The 18,061-nt window shown below is 39.3% G+C and overlaps 2 protein-coding genes across 5 annotated transcripts in view; one reads left to right on the top strand and one right to left on the bottom strand.

Moving 5' to 3' along the window:
* Nucleotides 1-3,964, bottom strand: part of EIPR1 (EARP complex and GARP complex interacting protein 1) — a 101,947-nt gene extending 97,983 nt beyond the window's left edge. The window contains exon 1 of one of the 2 annotated variants that reach the window (XM_076332837.1): nt 3,837-3,964. In XM_076332837.1, the coding sequence (XP_076188952.1) occupies nt 3,837-3,878 (42 nt within the window). In that variant the 5' untranslated portion in view covers nt 3,879-3,964. The remainder of the gene's footprint in view (nt 1-3,836) is intronic. The other variant, XM_076332838.1, reaches the window with a different exon arrangement.
* Nucleotides 3,965-4,014: 50 nt separating this feature from the next.
* TRAPPC12 (trafficking protein particle complex subunit 12) overlaps nt 4,015-18,061 on the top strand; it is a 59,511-nt gene continuing 45,464 nt past the window's right edge. For 2 of the 3 annotated variants that reach the window (XM_076332835.1, XM_076332834.1), the window contains exons 1-3: nt 4,015-4,063; nt 4,787-6,003; nt 10,677-10,793. In XM_076332835.1, coding sequence (XP_076188950.1) covers nt 4,792-6,003; nt 10,677-10,793 — 1,329 coding nt within the window. In that variant the 5' untranslated portion in view covers nt 4,015-4,063; nt 4,787-4,791. The remainder of the gene's footprint in view (nt 4,064-4,786; nt 6,004-10,676; nt 10,794-18,061) is intronic. The other variant, XM_076332836.1, reaches the window with a different exon arrangement.

Here is an 18,061-nt window from a genome sequence, read left to right as displayed (position 1 = left end):
CCTGTAGGGTGGAAGCACCTTTCCTCCTGCTCGTTATGCTTCTCCCTTGCAAGTCTATGAACTTTTGACATGTAACATGCAGCAGGAATATCTAGCATACTGAAATTCAGCTCAGTATTGTGGTATCCCCAAAATCCATTAAATGTGCCAAACACACGCTCCATAATTATCACTCTCTGGCACAAGCAATGTTCCTCCTCCCGCCCCGCCATCATGCTGGCTAGCTTCTGCACGCTTTTAAACAAGCAAGATGTAGGCTGTCCATCCCAAGAATCACAGTTGGCATTGCACCTGAGCCAAACACCTAGCCTGGAAAGCACCCATCCACACAGCTCATTTCCAGGGGTATAAGCATCATCCAGTCAACCTTAAACTAAGGCAAATACAGTATTTCAAGACATTCAGTAATGCTTATACACCTACTCAAAACATCACTGTTTAAACACTCAAAGAATAGGATGGGGAAAATTGTGAATCCCTGAAAATGAAGCCTATTCAACACAGGGTAAACATACCAGGTACTCCAGGTTAGATAGTAAACATAGGTCAGCTCTACACTGGACAAGTAAGCAGCATATAATTTCACCGACAAAAAATAGCACTTAGCGATACCCTTGAGACCCCATTTACCACACTCTCATAATTCAGGATATTGGTGAAGTTTACCAAGGTTCCTTTTAGAAGAACAACCTTTCCATATTGAAATGTTCTGCAGCTACTGGTGTTGTCCCATATTCATCATCACGATCCACAGCCACATCACTCAGTCCTCAATTCAAGCAGCATCTCACATTTTCACTCACCACCCATTCCTCTGTAATTTTCTCATTTTCACTACAGTTGGATGACCAGAGCAACTATGGTGGGATATTGTCTTAAAAAAAAAAAAGTCACGAAAAGAATCACACACCCTAAAACTCACAAATATTTTGTATGTCTGTACTATGTTCATACAGCTCACAGACACACTGAAGAGACAAAACACCCACTCTGGAAAATGACATTTTTGGGGTTATATGAACGTTACAAACAGCACAAAAAGAAAGAGTTGCAGCCATCTAGTAAATCGGGGGAACTAATCAGGTAAAAAAATTAACTAATCATGCAGAAAACTGAATTCATCACTAGTTTTAATCTTGTTTTGCTGTTAGGTGTTTAGCTTCCCCCCTGCACCCCAGGAAAAAAAAAAAAAACCCACACACACCACCAAAAAACCCCACAGCTATTTCTCACTGTTACTTGGTAAAACTTTTTGCACAGTAGTTACACATGCTAAGTAATTATGCACAGTTGTATAAGGGCTCAGGATTGGTATCTTCAATTTCCATTCTCATGTGTCAGAACTGAGTGATGTGGTTCTTCTAAGTAAGACTTCCCTGTTCCACTAAGCCTTTTTTTGATGGAAACTGGATTCAAAAAAGAGAAATATGTATTTGTTCATTATTATAAATTACCTTACTTATGCTGATACATCAAAACACATTCTGAACATAAAAATGAACATAAATTGTACAGAAATAATTTTAAGTTAGTTGATGGATAGCAACCTAGGAGGAATCAGCTTTATTTTCTTACAAACCTGGCTACATTGGATCAGATGAAAGGCATATCTACACAACTACATTTTCTCTGGCAGTGGCCAAAGACAGATTCTTATTCATTGCTGGAGTCACATATGGCTTCTTAGTCTGCAACCCCTCGTGTAGCTTCTAGATGTCATGGTTTTGTGACATATAAATTTTATTCGTAACAAGAGTAAGAAGATCCCTCCCTCTTTTTAATACTTTATTATTTCAAATCTCAACTTTGAATAAGCTTGTCATAGAGCTGAAGTAAAGACTGGAAATAATAAAAAAAAACAACCAACAAACATCAGGAACAACAACAAAATTCTTTAAATTGGTATGAAAAATTCGTCTGAAGAGATACCTTCAGTCACAGTTCTTCTGACACACACTGGAAAGAAGCTGTAGTTGTGATGATGCAGCTAGCCATTATTATCTAGCAACATAGAAGAAACCAGGCTTAAAAAAGAATAATCATCTTTCTTATTAGACCTGGAGATACAAGTTGGAAAAACCATACCCATTTTAGGTTTAAGTGCCTCCATCAGAGCCTTTTTCAGAAAGCAGAGAGATGCATTTTGTTTTAAAGGCACACTGGCAGTTAATGGAGATCAGAAATAGAACCTTCATCTCTACGCTCCTTTTCCAACTCAGCTATAAACCATATTTTCTTTCCCCACCATCTCTCTAAATGATCTGTATTAACTGTAATTCCCTCTGATTACAGTCACTCTCTTAACCCTTTTGCTTTACCCTCCCACCAGACAGCCCTGTTACATACGTTGCAGAAGAAGAAAAGAGGCCCATGGATCTATGATTTGGGGAGGTGGGGGGCACAGGTCCACGGGGGTCCCAGACACCACACAGGCTAGCTTTCCAAAATTTCTGGAAGACTTATTATATATGACCTGCTAGAAAGAAGCTATGAATTTTATTAAGCACAGGATATATATTCTATTCTGCAAAAGAGATTTAAGTATAAGTTTTATTAATTCTGAAGTACAAGCTACAGCCATCTCTAGCCAATCACAAAATGATAGCATATTATCAGACTTCAGTAGCTTTAACATTTAGTACAGGTAAATATTACACACTAGCTCCTATACAAGAGAAAAACCAAACAAATATACAATTTGCTAAGGATATTTATTGTTATAGTCAGGATTACAAAGCACACAACTCAGTAGCCAGGACACCCAAAGCTGTTACAGAGAACCTTCGTATATTACTTTCCACGAGCGCTTTGGCAAAGATGCCTAAAAAAAAAAAAAGTGCATGTGTACATATTCATATTACTACATCCACTGTAGAATGAAAACATTGCTCTGTGAGCTGCAGAAGAATCACAGCGCCTCCTATTACTGCTGTAATGGCAACGATGATAAGCCAGCTGTTGCCAAAGAGAACATGTAACAGCTGAGAAAAACCCTTATTGTGGGAAAGAACCATAAATTAGGGTCCTTCTCACCCATCCAGCTATCTAGCTGTTTATTTTCCCAGAACTTGTAGAAACTTTATTAAACGCAAGACCCGTGCTCCTCTATGAAGATGATCAATAAGTTCCTAAGTCAGACAGTCCAACAACAGTCCCATTTCCTTACAGCCATAAACACCAATATGACGGACAGATTTGTCCTATGGGACAAATGGACAGACATGGAACCCACAGCAAGAGATCCCACTAACATCAAGCAGCTTTACAGTTGGGTATAACCAACTAAAATTTGCAACTTATCAGAAACAGTTTCATGCCCTCTCCTCACGAAAGCTTTTTTTTTAAAAAAAAAATTCTGAAAAGGAAGAAACAGCTACAAGAATCTCTTTGAGACTGCCAGTATTTTCCTACCACCCCTGAGCAAGACGAAGACTTCTCCAGGGGTGGAGCAGGGACTGGTGACAGAGCAGGAGCCCTACCAGCCAGGCTGCGCACGACCGCGAGGGAGACGACCCCTGCCCTCGGCCCCTGCACCCGCACTGGCGCACCCGCCCTGGAAACAGCAAGTTTCGGAGCAGGGACCAACTCCTGCCCCGTGCTCAGCCACCTTTAAAAACCCCAACGCGACGGGCACGCGCCAAGAACCACCAAAAGCCAGTGGTGCCACCGGTACCGGCTCAGGGGGGCGAGGGGACGCCGGTCACACCGTGAGCCGGCCCCACAGCCCGCCCCGGCACTCCCCTGCCCCGCCACACACACCCGACCCCGCAGCCGCCGCCTTCCCGGAGGTAAGGCCGCCACCTGACAGCCCTCCTGCGGCCTCCCCCAGGGCCCACCTGGAACTCCAGCCCGTAAATCACCGGCGCATCGTCCTCCATCGCGGCCCCACAGCACAGCACAGCTCGCTGCCTGCCGGCCTTTCTGGCCCTCGGCGCTGCCCGTCGCTCGCCGCTTCCGGGAGGTGCTTTCGCGCATGCGCACTCCCGCCCGCCCCGGCCCGCGGCGCAGGCGCGGTGGCGGAGCAGGGGTGGCGGAGCCGCGGTGTCGCCGCCGCGGCGCGGAGGTGAGGGGAGGGCGGCCTGCGCGGCCCTTGCGCCGGCCGAGGCACGGCCGGGTGGGCGGGTGCTGAGGCAGCCTTCTGGCCCCGGCCCTGAGGGACGGCGGTGGGGCCCCCCCCGGACTGCGCCAGGCGGAGGCTGTGCGGGGAGGCCGCGCCCACCCCCGCCGTGGGGCGGTCAGGGTCAGGGGGACCCTGCGGTGGCGTTGGAGGCAGGGCCGATCCCCCGCAGCCCGGGGCCGCGGCTGCGGGGCGGGCGGCGGCCGGGGCCGCGGGGGGGGGACGGAAGCAGCGCTGCCGGTCCGCACCCTGCGCGGCTGCCGCCGGGCGCTTCTTCTGCGCGGCCGGCCCCCGGCTGGGCAGCCTGCGCTGGTGGCAGCGTGATTCCGTTGCCATTGAACCCGCCCTTTCCTTTCCTTAAACGGGGACCGAGCTAGTCTTTGCGAACAGAAAAGCAAATGCCGTTTTGTCTGTCTTTAGCGGGAGGCATTTGCTCTTTAATCCCAGTATTTTTGCGACTTGCAAAAAGGGTAAAGAGAAAGCCTTTTTCAGACTTAATTTATTCCGTGGGTAGATGTTAAATGAAAGACGTCAAGTAGTGAAATGACTATATTTTTAAAGCAAGAATTTCAGTATTTGTACGATACTTAGGAATTTCAGGGTGGCACCTGAGCAACACCTGAGTAATAAAACTAACACTTGTTTTGGTGGGGGTTTTTCCCTCTTCAGCTACCATGGAGAAGAATGAAAGTAACGCTAAGGATGCAAAGAGCACCTCGGATGAAGATGACAGCGGAGACATAGTTCAACAGAAAACTCAGGAAGAAATTCTTTTTCATGAGGAAACCATTGATCTTGGTGGAGATGAATTTGAGTCTGAAGGGAATGAAACTATATCAGAAGATTCAAATAATTTTGTAGATAAACTTAATGAACATATGATGGAGAGTGTCATTATTTCAGATTCTCCAAACAACAGTGAAGATGACACAGGTGAACTTGGTTGTCTCCAGGAGATTGTAGAACAAATGGAAGCTAAAGATACTCAAAAAACACAAACAGAAGTGGATAAAGAAGAGTTTTTAAGTAACGAGAGTGAAACTGAACATGAAGAAACACCCAAAGACATTTCTGAGATTGGAACAGATGATCAGGCATCTTTAAAGGAAGAATCAATTCAGGAAGCAGTGAAGGAAGAACCAAAGTTGGGAAACAATGTTCCTGTTGAAACAAAACCAAATAATACTAATGAAAGCAAACCTGAGGACCAGATATCGTCACCCAGTACTAGCAAACCATCTTCTGAGGCTGAGCCTATTCCTGTGTGTACCATCTTCAGCCAAGGAAACAATGTTAATACCCAGCCACAGTTGTTCCTACCTGATGGTTTTGAGCCTCAGATGGTAAAATCTCCCAGTTTTAGTAGTATAATTGAGACTCCAGTGAAGTCTAATCCACAGGTAGTTCAACCAAGTCCTAGTCTAAGCAAGTTCTTTGGCGATACCGTTAACACTAATACTTTAGCTTCTGATTTTTTTGATTCGTTTACCACATCCAATTTTATTTCTGTTAGTAATCCCAATGCAAGCTCTTCAGTTCCAGAACAAATGTCCTCTCTTTCTAATGGTGGAGACAGCTCTTGTGCTTCATCTAACCCTACTTTCTCTGTGCGAAATGGGAGACCAGAAGCAGGTGGTCCTCCACCATCTCTAGAAATAACTCAATCCCCCAAGCCGTTCTCACAAATCCAAGCTGTTTTTGCTGGGAGTGATGACCCGTTTGCCACAGCCTTAAATATGAGTGAACTAGATAGAAGAAATGATGCTTGGCTTCCTAGTGAGGAAACCAGAAATGTTCTCATTTCAGTTGCCACACAACAGTACAGCACCGTGTTCATAGATAAAGAGAATCTCACCATGCCTGGATTAAAATTTGATAATATACAGGTAAGAGTATTATTGTATCTTAGTGTATGGTTATATGTTAGAAATATTGTATTAGAGCTATCCAATAATCTGTGTATCGCAGTGCTTCATACTGTTCCTCATGGTCACTTTGTATTACTTCAATCCTTATTAGAAAATTTGATGTCACTGCCTACTCATACATGAAGGGGCTAGAACCACATCTGATTTATTCATAGTGAAATTCGTTGGGTATGTTGAAAAACAGTGTTGACAGTTTCCATAGAATCCAGAGCTGGTTGTATTTTTAAGTAGTTTGTTTCTGGTCCTCCTAGTTAGTAAGATAACGCTCATATTTGGAATATGTACAGAATCAGTACTCTGTACTACAAAGTCTAAAAGCAGACAGCTTTGCGTGTGGAATTCGCTGTTGCGAATGTTGGGAAATAACATTTTTCAGATATTCACAGTGCTCTCAATAATGTTAACACTTGACTGAAATTGCATTGTTTTTATCTTCCCTAAGCAGTGGGAGGGTGTAACCTGTAGGAAAGATTGAGTGCTGAAGCAAGCTACTGGGAAGGGATAACCCCAAAATTAAAGGGAAAACTCCAGATAAGATGATGAAGGGAAAAACGTAGTAGTGGAAGCCCATTTCCTTCTCTTCTATCAGAGTTCCCAACTAGTGAGAAGGCATAAAGTGTTTTTTTCAGAATTTGAGAAATTTCACTTGGATCTATTCGGTATTTCTCATGAAGCAATTTTATCCTGGCTGCTCAGCCAAGACTAACTATCGTAATGGAATTTTTTTCTTGTAATAGGCTAATCCTACTCTTTCATATCTATGTCTCTGGATAATAGAATTGTTGTCTAGAGAGATGATGTTGAGGTTTTGGATACTTTAATCCTTAATTGTAGCATAACAAAAGTTATCAGTCAATAGTCAGATACAAGCAGAGAGCAGTCTGCAGTAACTTCCCAATCTGCAGGAACTATCAGAAGAGTTTCTGGAGTGAATCAGGTCCAGATTTGTAGCTGAATTATCTGACAAATCTTAGGTTTCCGTCACAAGCAACAAACGATACCAGTTTTAGACATATGCCATGCTGCTACTACTTCTTGGGTTAGCTTTATCTTAAAACATCTGTTTGTTGTCACAGGGCCCAGTAATTAGCATGAAAGAAAACACTGTAATAGGAAGCTACTCCTTCTCCACTCCTTCCAAAAAAAATGGAAGGGTCCTTCCCCAAAAAATCCCTTAGACCTTGATGAGTAATTCAAGAGTGTGTAGTATTTCTCTCCTGACAGCTAATGGGATGGATGACAGGAATAATCCCTTCTGCAGGCCCCAAGGATGAGGTCCTCCTTATTGCAGGCCTCCTTTTTTACAATAGCTCTCTCTCTCTCACCTTCCTCAGTCCGGTCAAGGATTAAAGGCTATTTTGTGCTCATGATTCCCTGAATCTGGGCATGTGCATTTATGCAGATCTACCGTTTAGTACGTAATTGAAAAGAAGACATTATGGCAACGTGCATGTGATGTATTTCTACAGTAAGACCTGATGTAAAATCATCAATGGAATTAAAAGGGATTCCTGCTGCTTTCTTCATTAATTATAATTTATAAGCAGTCACATAGACATGTCAGCAGGGACAAGTTTTGAAGTGCTTTTATGTTTATACGACTTTCTTCAATTCCAGTTACTGCTTTTCAGTGGCCTGAGTGCACGTCTTGACTGACCTGGCTTCTCCCCTAGTTTGGTATCATTGTTCCATACACTTCTAGTAGTGCAAATTGTATATTTAACTGAAACTATAATTGTAAAGTACTTTGAAATGTCAACTGAAACATTGTGGGAGGCATGTTTTCAGTGTTAAATCAGCTTCCAACATTGTTCATTAAAGCTCTGGTGTGAATAGTTTGCTAATGCTAAATGTTAATGCAAGATGTTAAACCAGGCTGCATGCAGTTGACAAAGAAGTTAGATGAAAAGTGGATTTACAGTGAACTGTAAGCGTGCTTCAGGGAAGGACTGAAGTTTTGTATGATGTGTATTGAAGAGTTCAGTACTTTTTTTTTCCCTGCTCACTCAGAAAGTGTTTGTTCTTATTACAAGTGTGTTGTCTTAAAAGTTAAGTGGATAAATCACACCAAGAAAAATACTCAATGTTCTCTATTTCAACTGTGTGTTACTTTTTGCTGATCATTCAAGAAACATTATTTTTTAAGCTACCTTGGATTGCGTGTGGTACAGATTATCTGAACCTGTGCTCTCTGAGCGTGGGGAACAAGTTGGAGTACTGCTTTTTATGCTCTTTCCATTATGCCTTTCTTCATCAGTTACTGTCTGCTGTCATGATGTAATGAAACAAAGGACATTCATTTGTAATGTTTCCTCCTCCAAAGTACTGTTGTTGGGGATTAAAAATTCTTTTCTATTTATGTCATTTTGCACACACTGTCTTTTCTTATTCCTTCAGACTCTTCTGTCCGAAAGATGGAAATCTGGTTTATTCATAGGATAGGTGACAGCATTAGAGGTAAAAATTTTCCATGTAGTGAAACAGTAGTTGCAGTCGCATTCTTCAAGAAACTAGACAGAAAACACAAATGTATTTCCCATCACTGTCCATGGGGAAAGTGCAAACAGTTAATATCAGTTATCTCTATCATAGCTAAGCTTTACTGTGTTTTATGCAGCTCACTTTTTTAGGCAAAAGGCTTTGTGGCTTGCTTTCTGCTCTCTGTGCTAACATCTTCCTGCCTCAGTTCTTCAATTGAATGTTTTCATATTCCTTTAGAGGGATTTTTGCAAATACTCCTTTGTATGCTTACATTTTTGCATAGTCACTTTCTGCTTTAACATCTTAAATATTGCATACCATTCTAGTTAACACAGATCTGAAAAGATATAATGGAATTAAAACAAATTGGAGAGAGAGGAGGGATGGTGAGGAGTGCAGAGGTTCTCTCTTGTGAGTGGTAGCTAAAAGGAAGACGACCTTTTGACTTAGAAGAGCAATAATGATCTAAAATTCATAAAAGAATTAAAGTAAATAGAGGATTATTATTTGCTGGGTTTTATGGCAAAGGAACTGTTGAGTAATAAGCATAACAAAAGGAGTTACTGCTCTGCAGTCCATGTAACTGTTTTAAGTTGTAGAATTCATTACCCTCAGATGTACTTTTGTTGAGAAAGACCGAAAAATGAGAAAGACAAATGTCATGGGAAGTATGTCTATCAGTCGGTGTTTAAAAATGGTAGGCAAATATGTCCTCTGGCACAGGTGGACCATAAAGTTCTGGCTGCTTTAAGTTGGGAAAGACCAGTATGAGCTTATTCTGTTTCTTACACTGTTTTGCGAACATATGCTATTCACCGACAGGATGATGAACCAGGTAGATCTTTACTCTGGCTGAATGTGGGTTATAAATTGCTTTCTGTTTAAAAACAAAAATGTAAGTATATTGTTAATATATTGCTGATAACTTTCCTTCTTTTCAGATGATTGCTTTTCTAGATTACAAATGCATAAAAACATATAATTACAGAAATAATTTCTGTACCTGCTTTTGGCACGTGGTGACTTCTGACAGCATAGGGGTTTCTCTTGTATATGGTAATGTGTACAGTCCCAACGACTAGGACCCCCCCCCCCCCCGCACCCTGTCCTACGCTCTGTATTGGGAGACGTGGTACCTGAAGAGTGTGCAGACAGTAGTAGCAGAGTTTTCAACATCTGTCCATGTGTGGTCCACAGTTTTTCAGTAGCTGCTTGACGTTAAGCTTGAATTTCTTGATTAACTTTTGAAAATCTCTAGTACACAGAACCACAAGGATGTCAGCCAACAGATGGGAAGGCACAGAAATCGATAGTTGAACAAAGATTAGAAGGGGAAATTGAGGCACAGAGGGTGCCATATACAGAGTTATTCAGTTTACTGCTAGCAAAGCTGGAAATAGAACCTGGATTTGGACACTCTTCCCGTTAGCTGCTCCATGTCGTAAAATGTAGAATTAATCTTGTCTAACTTTAGAAATCTGTTTCAAATGTCTATGTCTCAACTGGTCTCAAGTTTTCAAATTACTGAGCTTAGATAACCCAATTTCTCTGACTGATTCCTGCAGTTAATTCTTTTGAAATTAAGAATACTTGAAGGATTGCTGTTCACTTGGTTTCATGATCTCTCAAAGTTTATTTTCTGTGGATACTTAAGGCTAGCCAATCCTGTGCACATGTATCTTCGGTCAGTAGATTGCACCATTCAACATTAATATCCATTATAAAAACCCATAAAACTTAACTGTGTTTTGTAAGATCTTTGAAGAGTATTTTGTTAGATCTTTGAAGGATAATAATGAGAAGCAAGTAAGTCTGAATGTTTCTATGCTAACTGAAACCTAAACATTGGAAAAAAAGAATATAGCAAATAATGTGGAGTAAATCTAGAAGTTTTCATTAAAATGCTGTAAATATATATGCATTCATATTCATTTCACAAAAAAACTGCTGGAAAACAAGTATTTCTCAAAGGGAAGGAACTATGTTGCTCAGCTTTAATTCAACGTTTTATTTTGCTAAAATAATCATAGAATCATAGAATCATTAAGGTTGGAAAAGACCTCTAAGATCATCGAGTCCAACCTCAACCCATAATAATGTTTAAAAGTGTCTTGTTATGTTTCTTCTTTTTCTGTTCCATGAACACCAAGGGAGATGCAGTAAAAGACTTAATGCTTCGCTTCTTGGGGGAGCAAGCTGCAGTGAAGAGACAAGTTTTAAACGCCAACTCTGTAGAACAGTCATTTGTAGGCTTGAAACAGCTAATTGTAAGTAACGATCTTCGTAATTCAGTATATATTAAATACCATGCTTCCCTCAAGATAATTGGGAGCTACTGACTGTGAGGAGAAACTAAAAAAAAACCCATGCATATCAGTCTAGTCATGATCCTGCAAAAGTACTAGCCAAAGTCCAGTAGTTTTTAGTGGGAATGGCACTGGGTTTTAAATACTGGGTTTTAAACGATGTAGTAAACATTTTTTTATATTAAAAAGTTAGAAAAAAGGTAATTTTAAGTCACTGAACTTTGTCAGCTGTTGATTTTTACGTAATGTAAATGGTTGCAAAACAGATTTTAATGGCTTTTTTGTTTATCTGCATATGTATTATTTATGTTTTCACCTTAGTGTTTTACAAAAGGTAAGACATACCAGTGGTTGTAAATGGTAAGCAAAGCTGATGTGATAATTTCAACTGCTTTAATTTTTTATTTCAGTGCAGGAAAAGTAAACTGAATTACTTCCAAACGAAAGCTTAATTTTCTCGAAGTTAAAATCCTTTCCTTAATGTAAATATTTTGGACCTGGAAATAGTTGCATCTAGCAGCCTTGTGAATCTTGTCTTATTCTTTCAGCCATTGTCTTCCTGTTTGAAACTCATTACTATTACACGACTGAGCCTTACTTGATCTGTTGAAATATCAAAATATTTTAGGCTTATTTTATTTTTGAAAAAATGGATGAATATTTACTGAGGAAAAGCAGTGAGGAATTATAAGTGTTAGGACAGTCTGTATTTAGTATTTAACATCTTTTAATTTCATTGTGTTACATTACATGTAAAGCTCCAGAAGAGACTTTTTGTCATGTTAGGAAAACTCTAGTTGGTCTCCTCAAGCGTTGTTAAAGGAATTCAGAGGTAATTTTTGAAACTAACCTGAAAAAGCAGATTGTGATCTCCATCCTGGAGATCGATATTTTTCTATTTGTTTCAATGTTTTGCTTAACTTGAGAGTATGGAGGGGAAAAAAAAATCTTATTAAGAAATCTTGTCCCCATCAGTGTCTAAGTAGGAAAAGCCTTTTTCCACACTTCCTTTCCGTCTTCCAGAAGAGTTTTGACGTATGGGAAATCTTTTTCTATTTGGCCTGGTAGCTGTGTCCATGCAAAATGTTATTCTATGCTGCAGACCATCTTGTACCTTTAATACAGTGCAGCCACTGATACTGTTTTAGCTTTGAGTGTGCTCTTACGCTCCAGAAGAGCAGTGTTAAGGCTTTTAGGATCAAAGCATGGAAGATAAGGAGGCAATCTGCAGCTGTCGGATTTTTTGCTACCTGTAGCAGATTTTTTTTAAAACTTGTCTTATTAGAAGGGTTTTTTTTTTTTTGTAAAATCGTAGCCATTCAGCCAGAAATCAGGATGTTCTTCAGTTTTCAAGGCTTCCAATCATTAGCTGTTGGTTGTTCTTGAGTATGCAATATAACTATTTCTCAGTTTTGTTTGCAGAACTCTGTTTCTTTTTATGATAAGAATTAGTTTGGTTTTTTTCCTTGCAAACATTGCTGTTTTTTCTGAAATTCTTAATGTGGAAAATTTATTTCTGATTGGCAACAGTCTTAAAGGTAAAAGGGATTTCAGACTTAGAAACATTAAAATCCCATGCTATAGATGATATTAATTAGAAAGATGTGTGGTTTTTACATACACAGTAGGCCAGAATGACATATAAGTGCTCTGTTACCAACCACCAATTTTACTTTATCAGTGAATTCCTGACCAAATATGTTCAGTGAATATATCTTTTCATGCAAAGAGCCACTTACAGGGAATATTTTCATTAGCATCTAGATAAAAACTGGTGAAAGTTTGGAATATTGCTATGCAGTTTCCATAAAGTTAAGATTTTTTCCTTAGCTGTTTGTTTGGTATCCATGTGAACTACACATGAACATGAGAATTAATGAGATCCTTTCAGTCACCCAATTCAATCCTTGCAGCAATGGACAGCCACTTAAAAGAGTCTGTTTCAACGGGGTCCACAGTACAGAAGAGAAATGCATAGAATTAGGATAGACTTCAGCTTCAGACTGATACCTGTTATTTAGGTGTTTAATTGTGAGCTCATGTCTGAATTCTTCAGTCAAAAGAGCTCTAATCAGTACAGTTACTGATCACATCTGAATTTAGATGTGTAAATCTGGGATCCAATCTAAAAGTCTGAAGAACTATCGCATGCTGTAGGAAGGCACCAGTGGCAGCTGAAACCAAAAGTGAATGTTAAGTCCTGTTATGAAGAAATTTGTTAGGTTAAATTTCTCAGGTGATCTTGAGTGAACTCCATCTGATTATGGGAAGGAAAGAAAAGAAAAAAAAAATAAAAGCAGTATTCCAAGCCTGCCTGCTACAGAGGAAAATGCTTCATTTGTATCTGGTTACCATTTTAATCCTGTGTGAATGGGAAAAGCACGCTAAATGGCTCAACAGTATCCCAAATCTTCATACCACAGGTCTTCAGCTGCAACTCTGGAGCTCCTCTGTTCTACCATACAATTGCTTCTGTTAGCTTATTTGGCTGTTTTAACAAACACAGATACATTGCTACTACTTTCAAAGGCTATTCCAGGATTTCATTCCTTTGGTGGTTAATAAAAGGAATTCTAATCAATCCTCTCTCAAAATCTTTTTTCTAATCAAAGATAAAGTTGTTTACAACAATTTAAGTGTTTTGATCTCGTATTGCTTTTTAAGTCATTTTATCTTCTCAATATTTGTTTCCGCTCCCCTGCTACTTTGTACGGGTAGACAGCAGTGGTATTTCCACTTCTCAGATTTTCTTTTTAAAGGCAAAAATAACTCTTCTAGTTATCTCATCATGGATGTCATCATAATCATCCTAGGAGCTTTTCTCAGAATTTCTTCCAATTGAAGCTAACATCTTTTTATTATCGCTGTCTAGAACTCAACACATTGTATTGTAAGTTACATAACTTTCCATGTTAATGATTGTGTTTTACCTTTTCTATTATTCTGATACTGTAAATCATCTGATCCCTGTTTAGTGATGCGGTCCTTGACAGTACTTCCTAGATTACACCTGCAAATGCAGGTACCAGCTCTGTTCACCAGGGTCACAAAAGAATATCTTAAATTGGATTGATTCCAGTGCACATCCTTGAGTAGTAACTTCTCACCTTCCTTATAAAAGTCCCAGTAAAAAACATTTACTTGTACAAGTTAAAAGACAATTCTGTGGGTAAGATGAAGTTAATGCTCACAGCAAAGGAGACTGAAGTCCTTTTTGGGGGATCATAGTGCAAACAGTCTGCAGAAGTTTCCTCAAGTACAATTAGTTGTCAGAAAACAAATGTTATCAAGCAGGTAGTAAGCTGAACTTCCAAAGGTGCGCCTTTTCTGATGAGGCCACCTACAGCAGCATCATTTCTAAGACAAATAGTTGTTTACCAGGAACTGAACTCAGATTGTTAAACTCAGCTAACAAAATTGTTTGTTCAGCATGAATTTGGTCTCTAGTTGATTTGAGTGAGATTTGTACCAGTAACCCAAAGATGGATGGTTGGTTTATTGAACAACTGTACTTTCACATTTTAAATTTCTGCTATGGAATGGGTAACAGTGAATTGGAAATGCTTTACTGGTAGGGTAATGGTGGGGGGGTTGTGCAGTTGAACTAGTTTTACAGGTTGGAGGCTTTTAAGAGATACAGGAGTGCTGGAGCAGTCCAGCAAAGTAATTCTATAAATCTATGTGCTTATCATTGAGGTGATAACTTGTAAATAGAGTTACACATCTGTAGAGGCTAAGTGTTTATATTTTTCAACTGAAAACCGAAAATCTGAGTTTTCAGTTTCTGAAAAATTTTATTAGTCTGGTATAGGAACATGCATTTACCTCTAGAGCAAATAAATGTAAGCGAGAGCTTGTCTTCACACTGTTGCTTTGTTTTACAGCAGCAAATAAAAATTATACATACAAGGTGCAAGCTGCAATTGTGTTAGTTCCTGTTATTCCATATTTTAGGTTAATTGTTTACCCTCATTTGAACAAATAGCACAGTATTTCTTACTAGAGACCTTTCTGATATTTTGAGTTGTAAGGTGTTTGCAGCCACAGGAAAATTATGTCTTTGATTGTTGTCATACCTAAAAAACAGCTACTGTATCTTGCCACTATAAATACACAAAGTTTGCTCTAAGTATGCAATCATTTCTCCAAGCTACTAGACTAGGAAAGGGTTACTAACTACATTTTCTTAACTGATGTGAAAGTGCTCTACCAATTGTAATTTACAGGGGAGAAGAATGTCATAGCTAGTGGAGGAGGACATTTTAATCACTTTAATGGTGTTACATGTAGAGTTAATGACTCCCTTTGAGTCTATTTAAAAAAAAAAATCATATACTGTTACTTTTGCACGTGATTAATGTTGTGCTCTTACATATATTTTCAAATATAACAAACTTGGATACAGTGGTATGGCATACATATTCACTTTAATAAGTTAGAAATTATCCTTAAAAATATGGGTGGGCTGTATTGCTTTATTTCTGAATCAGTGAGCAATTTCCAACATTTTTGTAGCTGATTTGGGAGAAGATGGGAGACACAAGTAGCACAAACAGTAATTGGAGGCTTGTGGGGAAGGTTGCATTTCTACACTAAAAAGCATCAATTTATTGGGTAAAACTTGAGTGGCTTACTTCTGAGTCAAAACTGTTTTCCTGAGAGACTGAATAATGTTATAAATTCTCTTCGTGTATCAGGTGAGTTCCCTTTTCATTGAACACTTTTTCTGTAGATGTCCAGTCTGCATGACTCTCTTTGCTGGACAGAAGAATTCTACCTGGGTATTAGCCGTATTTGTTGCATCACCTGAGCTTCACTGCTTTCATTCAGGAAAACAATGTACTGTATTGTATACAAAAGAGAAATATGAACACTTCTGCAATCATATGTCTAAGATCTTCGTTCAACCGTAATTAAAAGTTCAAGCAAAATTGACCTGCACAAGGAGACTTCCAAGGAACAGTTATGCATGTGAGACAGTGGTATTCAGCTGTTCGGTTGTATTTTTTTCAGTCCAAATCAGTGCATATCTTCATAATAGAATGAAAACACAGTCTTTCAGATATAGTGAAAACTCTGATAATTAAAGTTCTTATGACACTTTATTAGAAAAGGAAGAAATGTAAAAAATATTTTTCCAGACAGACTGCAGTTTTGGCTTGTGTTGGGTCATTTTACTCCATTGGAAGTTTTCTTCATTTCTGAATCTAAAAAATATAACATCTTCAGTGCTATTCTTGTATTTGAACTAATAACGTTCTAGTTTCAGGCACTGGAATTCTTTTCTACCCTACATCCTATTCCTTCATCCCTCTTTGTAGAAAATAGGCTTATTTAAGGCATTGGGATGTACAGAATATCTCAGTTACTTTTAACTTTGACCAAATGGACTAGAAGCATTACCGGATCTTTAGATGTGGATTTATCAGAATTTATAACTCTCATTTTTTACTCCATTTCAGCTGGTTTTTAGGCTGTTTCCTTTTACTGCTTTTAATAAAAGGGGATCATGATAGCCTTAGTCAAGTTCTTATTTTGAAAATGGTGGAATGTAATTCAGTAAAATGAGGAGCTGGGAGTTGATCACCTTACACTGTCATTTTTATCTCTTAAAGCTGCAGCTACAGTATTTGGTTTGGTTGAAGGTGTGATCAAAAGAAGCAGTAAGATAATAAACATACTGTATTTGTTCCAAAAAAGGCATGTAAGATTTGTGTGCAAGGTACGCTCACACTGAAGAGAAGAAAAATTAAAAAAAAAGGGTGGGCGGGGGGACGACGACTCTGTAACACACAAGTCTATCACCTCAAGCTGCGTAAAACTTTTAGTTCCTACCTCTACAGGGTAATAGCGTGACAAAATCCTGGCACTAATATCTACTTTTTTTATTTAAACCTAGAGTCATTGTATTCAAATCTGAGACAACTTAAGAAGTTCAATGAAAAGATAAAAAATCATTGGGCTGGTTCTGTCTTAAAGAAAAAAATAAATCCTTTTTATTTGAATCCTGTTTTACTATGCAGTTTCCCCATCTGTATGTAAACCTCCCCCAGGACCTCTTCTGATTTTGCGAAGAAGAGAGAAGTTCTGCAAGGAATAATGCAATCGCATTGTCTATTGGGAGGCTAATCTGCTTGTCCTAGCTTTGGTGTGTGTACACAAGTCAATACTGAAATGTTTTGTTTTGTTTTTCTTTTTTTAATTTTTTGGTTATGTTATTTGGACCCAGAAAATCCCTTCACAAGGTAAACATCCTGACTAGTAGTGTGTAAAAAGCACAGCAATCCTACAAGCTGGTGGCTTTCATTAAAAGAACAACAGCTCCATATTTTTTGTGAAAAAAAGATTTGCTAATGTCATGTGTGGAGAGAAGTTCTCTTCTGCCAGGCTGTCACAGTGACAGTGAACTATTTGGCAATAATATTTGGTTGACGTTATTTTCTCTAGGAGAAAATAATGTTTTCACACAATTGCTGCTGAAGGACCATGTCCTGATCATCATGGAATAATTATTTTATTCTTTGTCAGTATTTTTGATGCTATATCTGAAGCTATAGTATCCATATTTGCTTTGAGCCTCTGCTTATGACTTGCAAACAAAATTCATCCCTATTGCTTTTGGGGAAAAAAGGACCTGGGTTGTAAGGACTGTGTGGCTGTAGACCACAGGAAATGTGAAAGTGACTGACCTGCAAGGTTTTGAGGGGTGTTTGAAATCACTGGATAAAGATTTCTGGTCGGCTGGCAACTCTGGCAACTGTAAGTCTGGTACAATTTGCCAGAGACAATGTGTCCTACTAATTTCAAATTAAGTTATACTGCCAGCAGCCTTCTATTAAGCTTCCACAGAGAATTATGCTCCATGACCAGCAGGCAACTCTAATTTTGAAATCATGATGAATATTATGTTTCATTTTCCAGCAAAGACTGTTTTTATGATGGTTGTCAGACTTGCTTCTCCTGGCTGTCTTGTTCTATAAAGAAAAAGTATTTTTTGTCCATGCCTGTGTTGTAGTTTAACCCCAACCGGCAACTAAGCACCACTCAGCCGCTTGCTCGCTCCCCTCCGGTGGGATGGAGGAGACAATCGGAAGGGTGAAAATGAGAAGACTCGTGGGTTGAGATAAAGACAGTTTAATAGGTAAAGCAAAAGCCACATGCACAAGCAAAGCAAAACAAGGAATTCATTCACCACTTCCCATCGGCAGGCAGGTGTTCAGCCATCTCCA

Source organism: Aptenodytes patagonicus, chromosome 3, assembly GCF_965638725.1.
Source record: "Aptenodytes patagonicus chromosome 3, bAptPat1.pri.cur, whole genome shotgun sequence".
Lineage (NCBI taxonomy): Eukaryota > Metazoa > Chordata > Aves > Sphenisciformes > Spheniscidae > Aptenodytes > Aptenodytes patagonicus.
The sequence above is the reverse complement of the archived record's forward strand: the minus strand, read 5'-3'. Positions and strand labels throughout refer to the sequence as shown.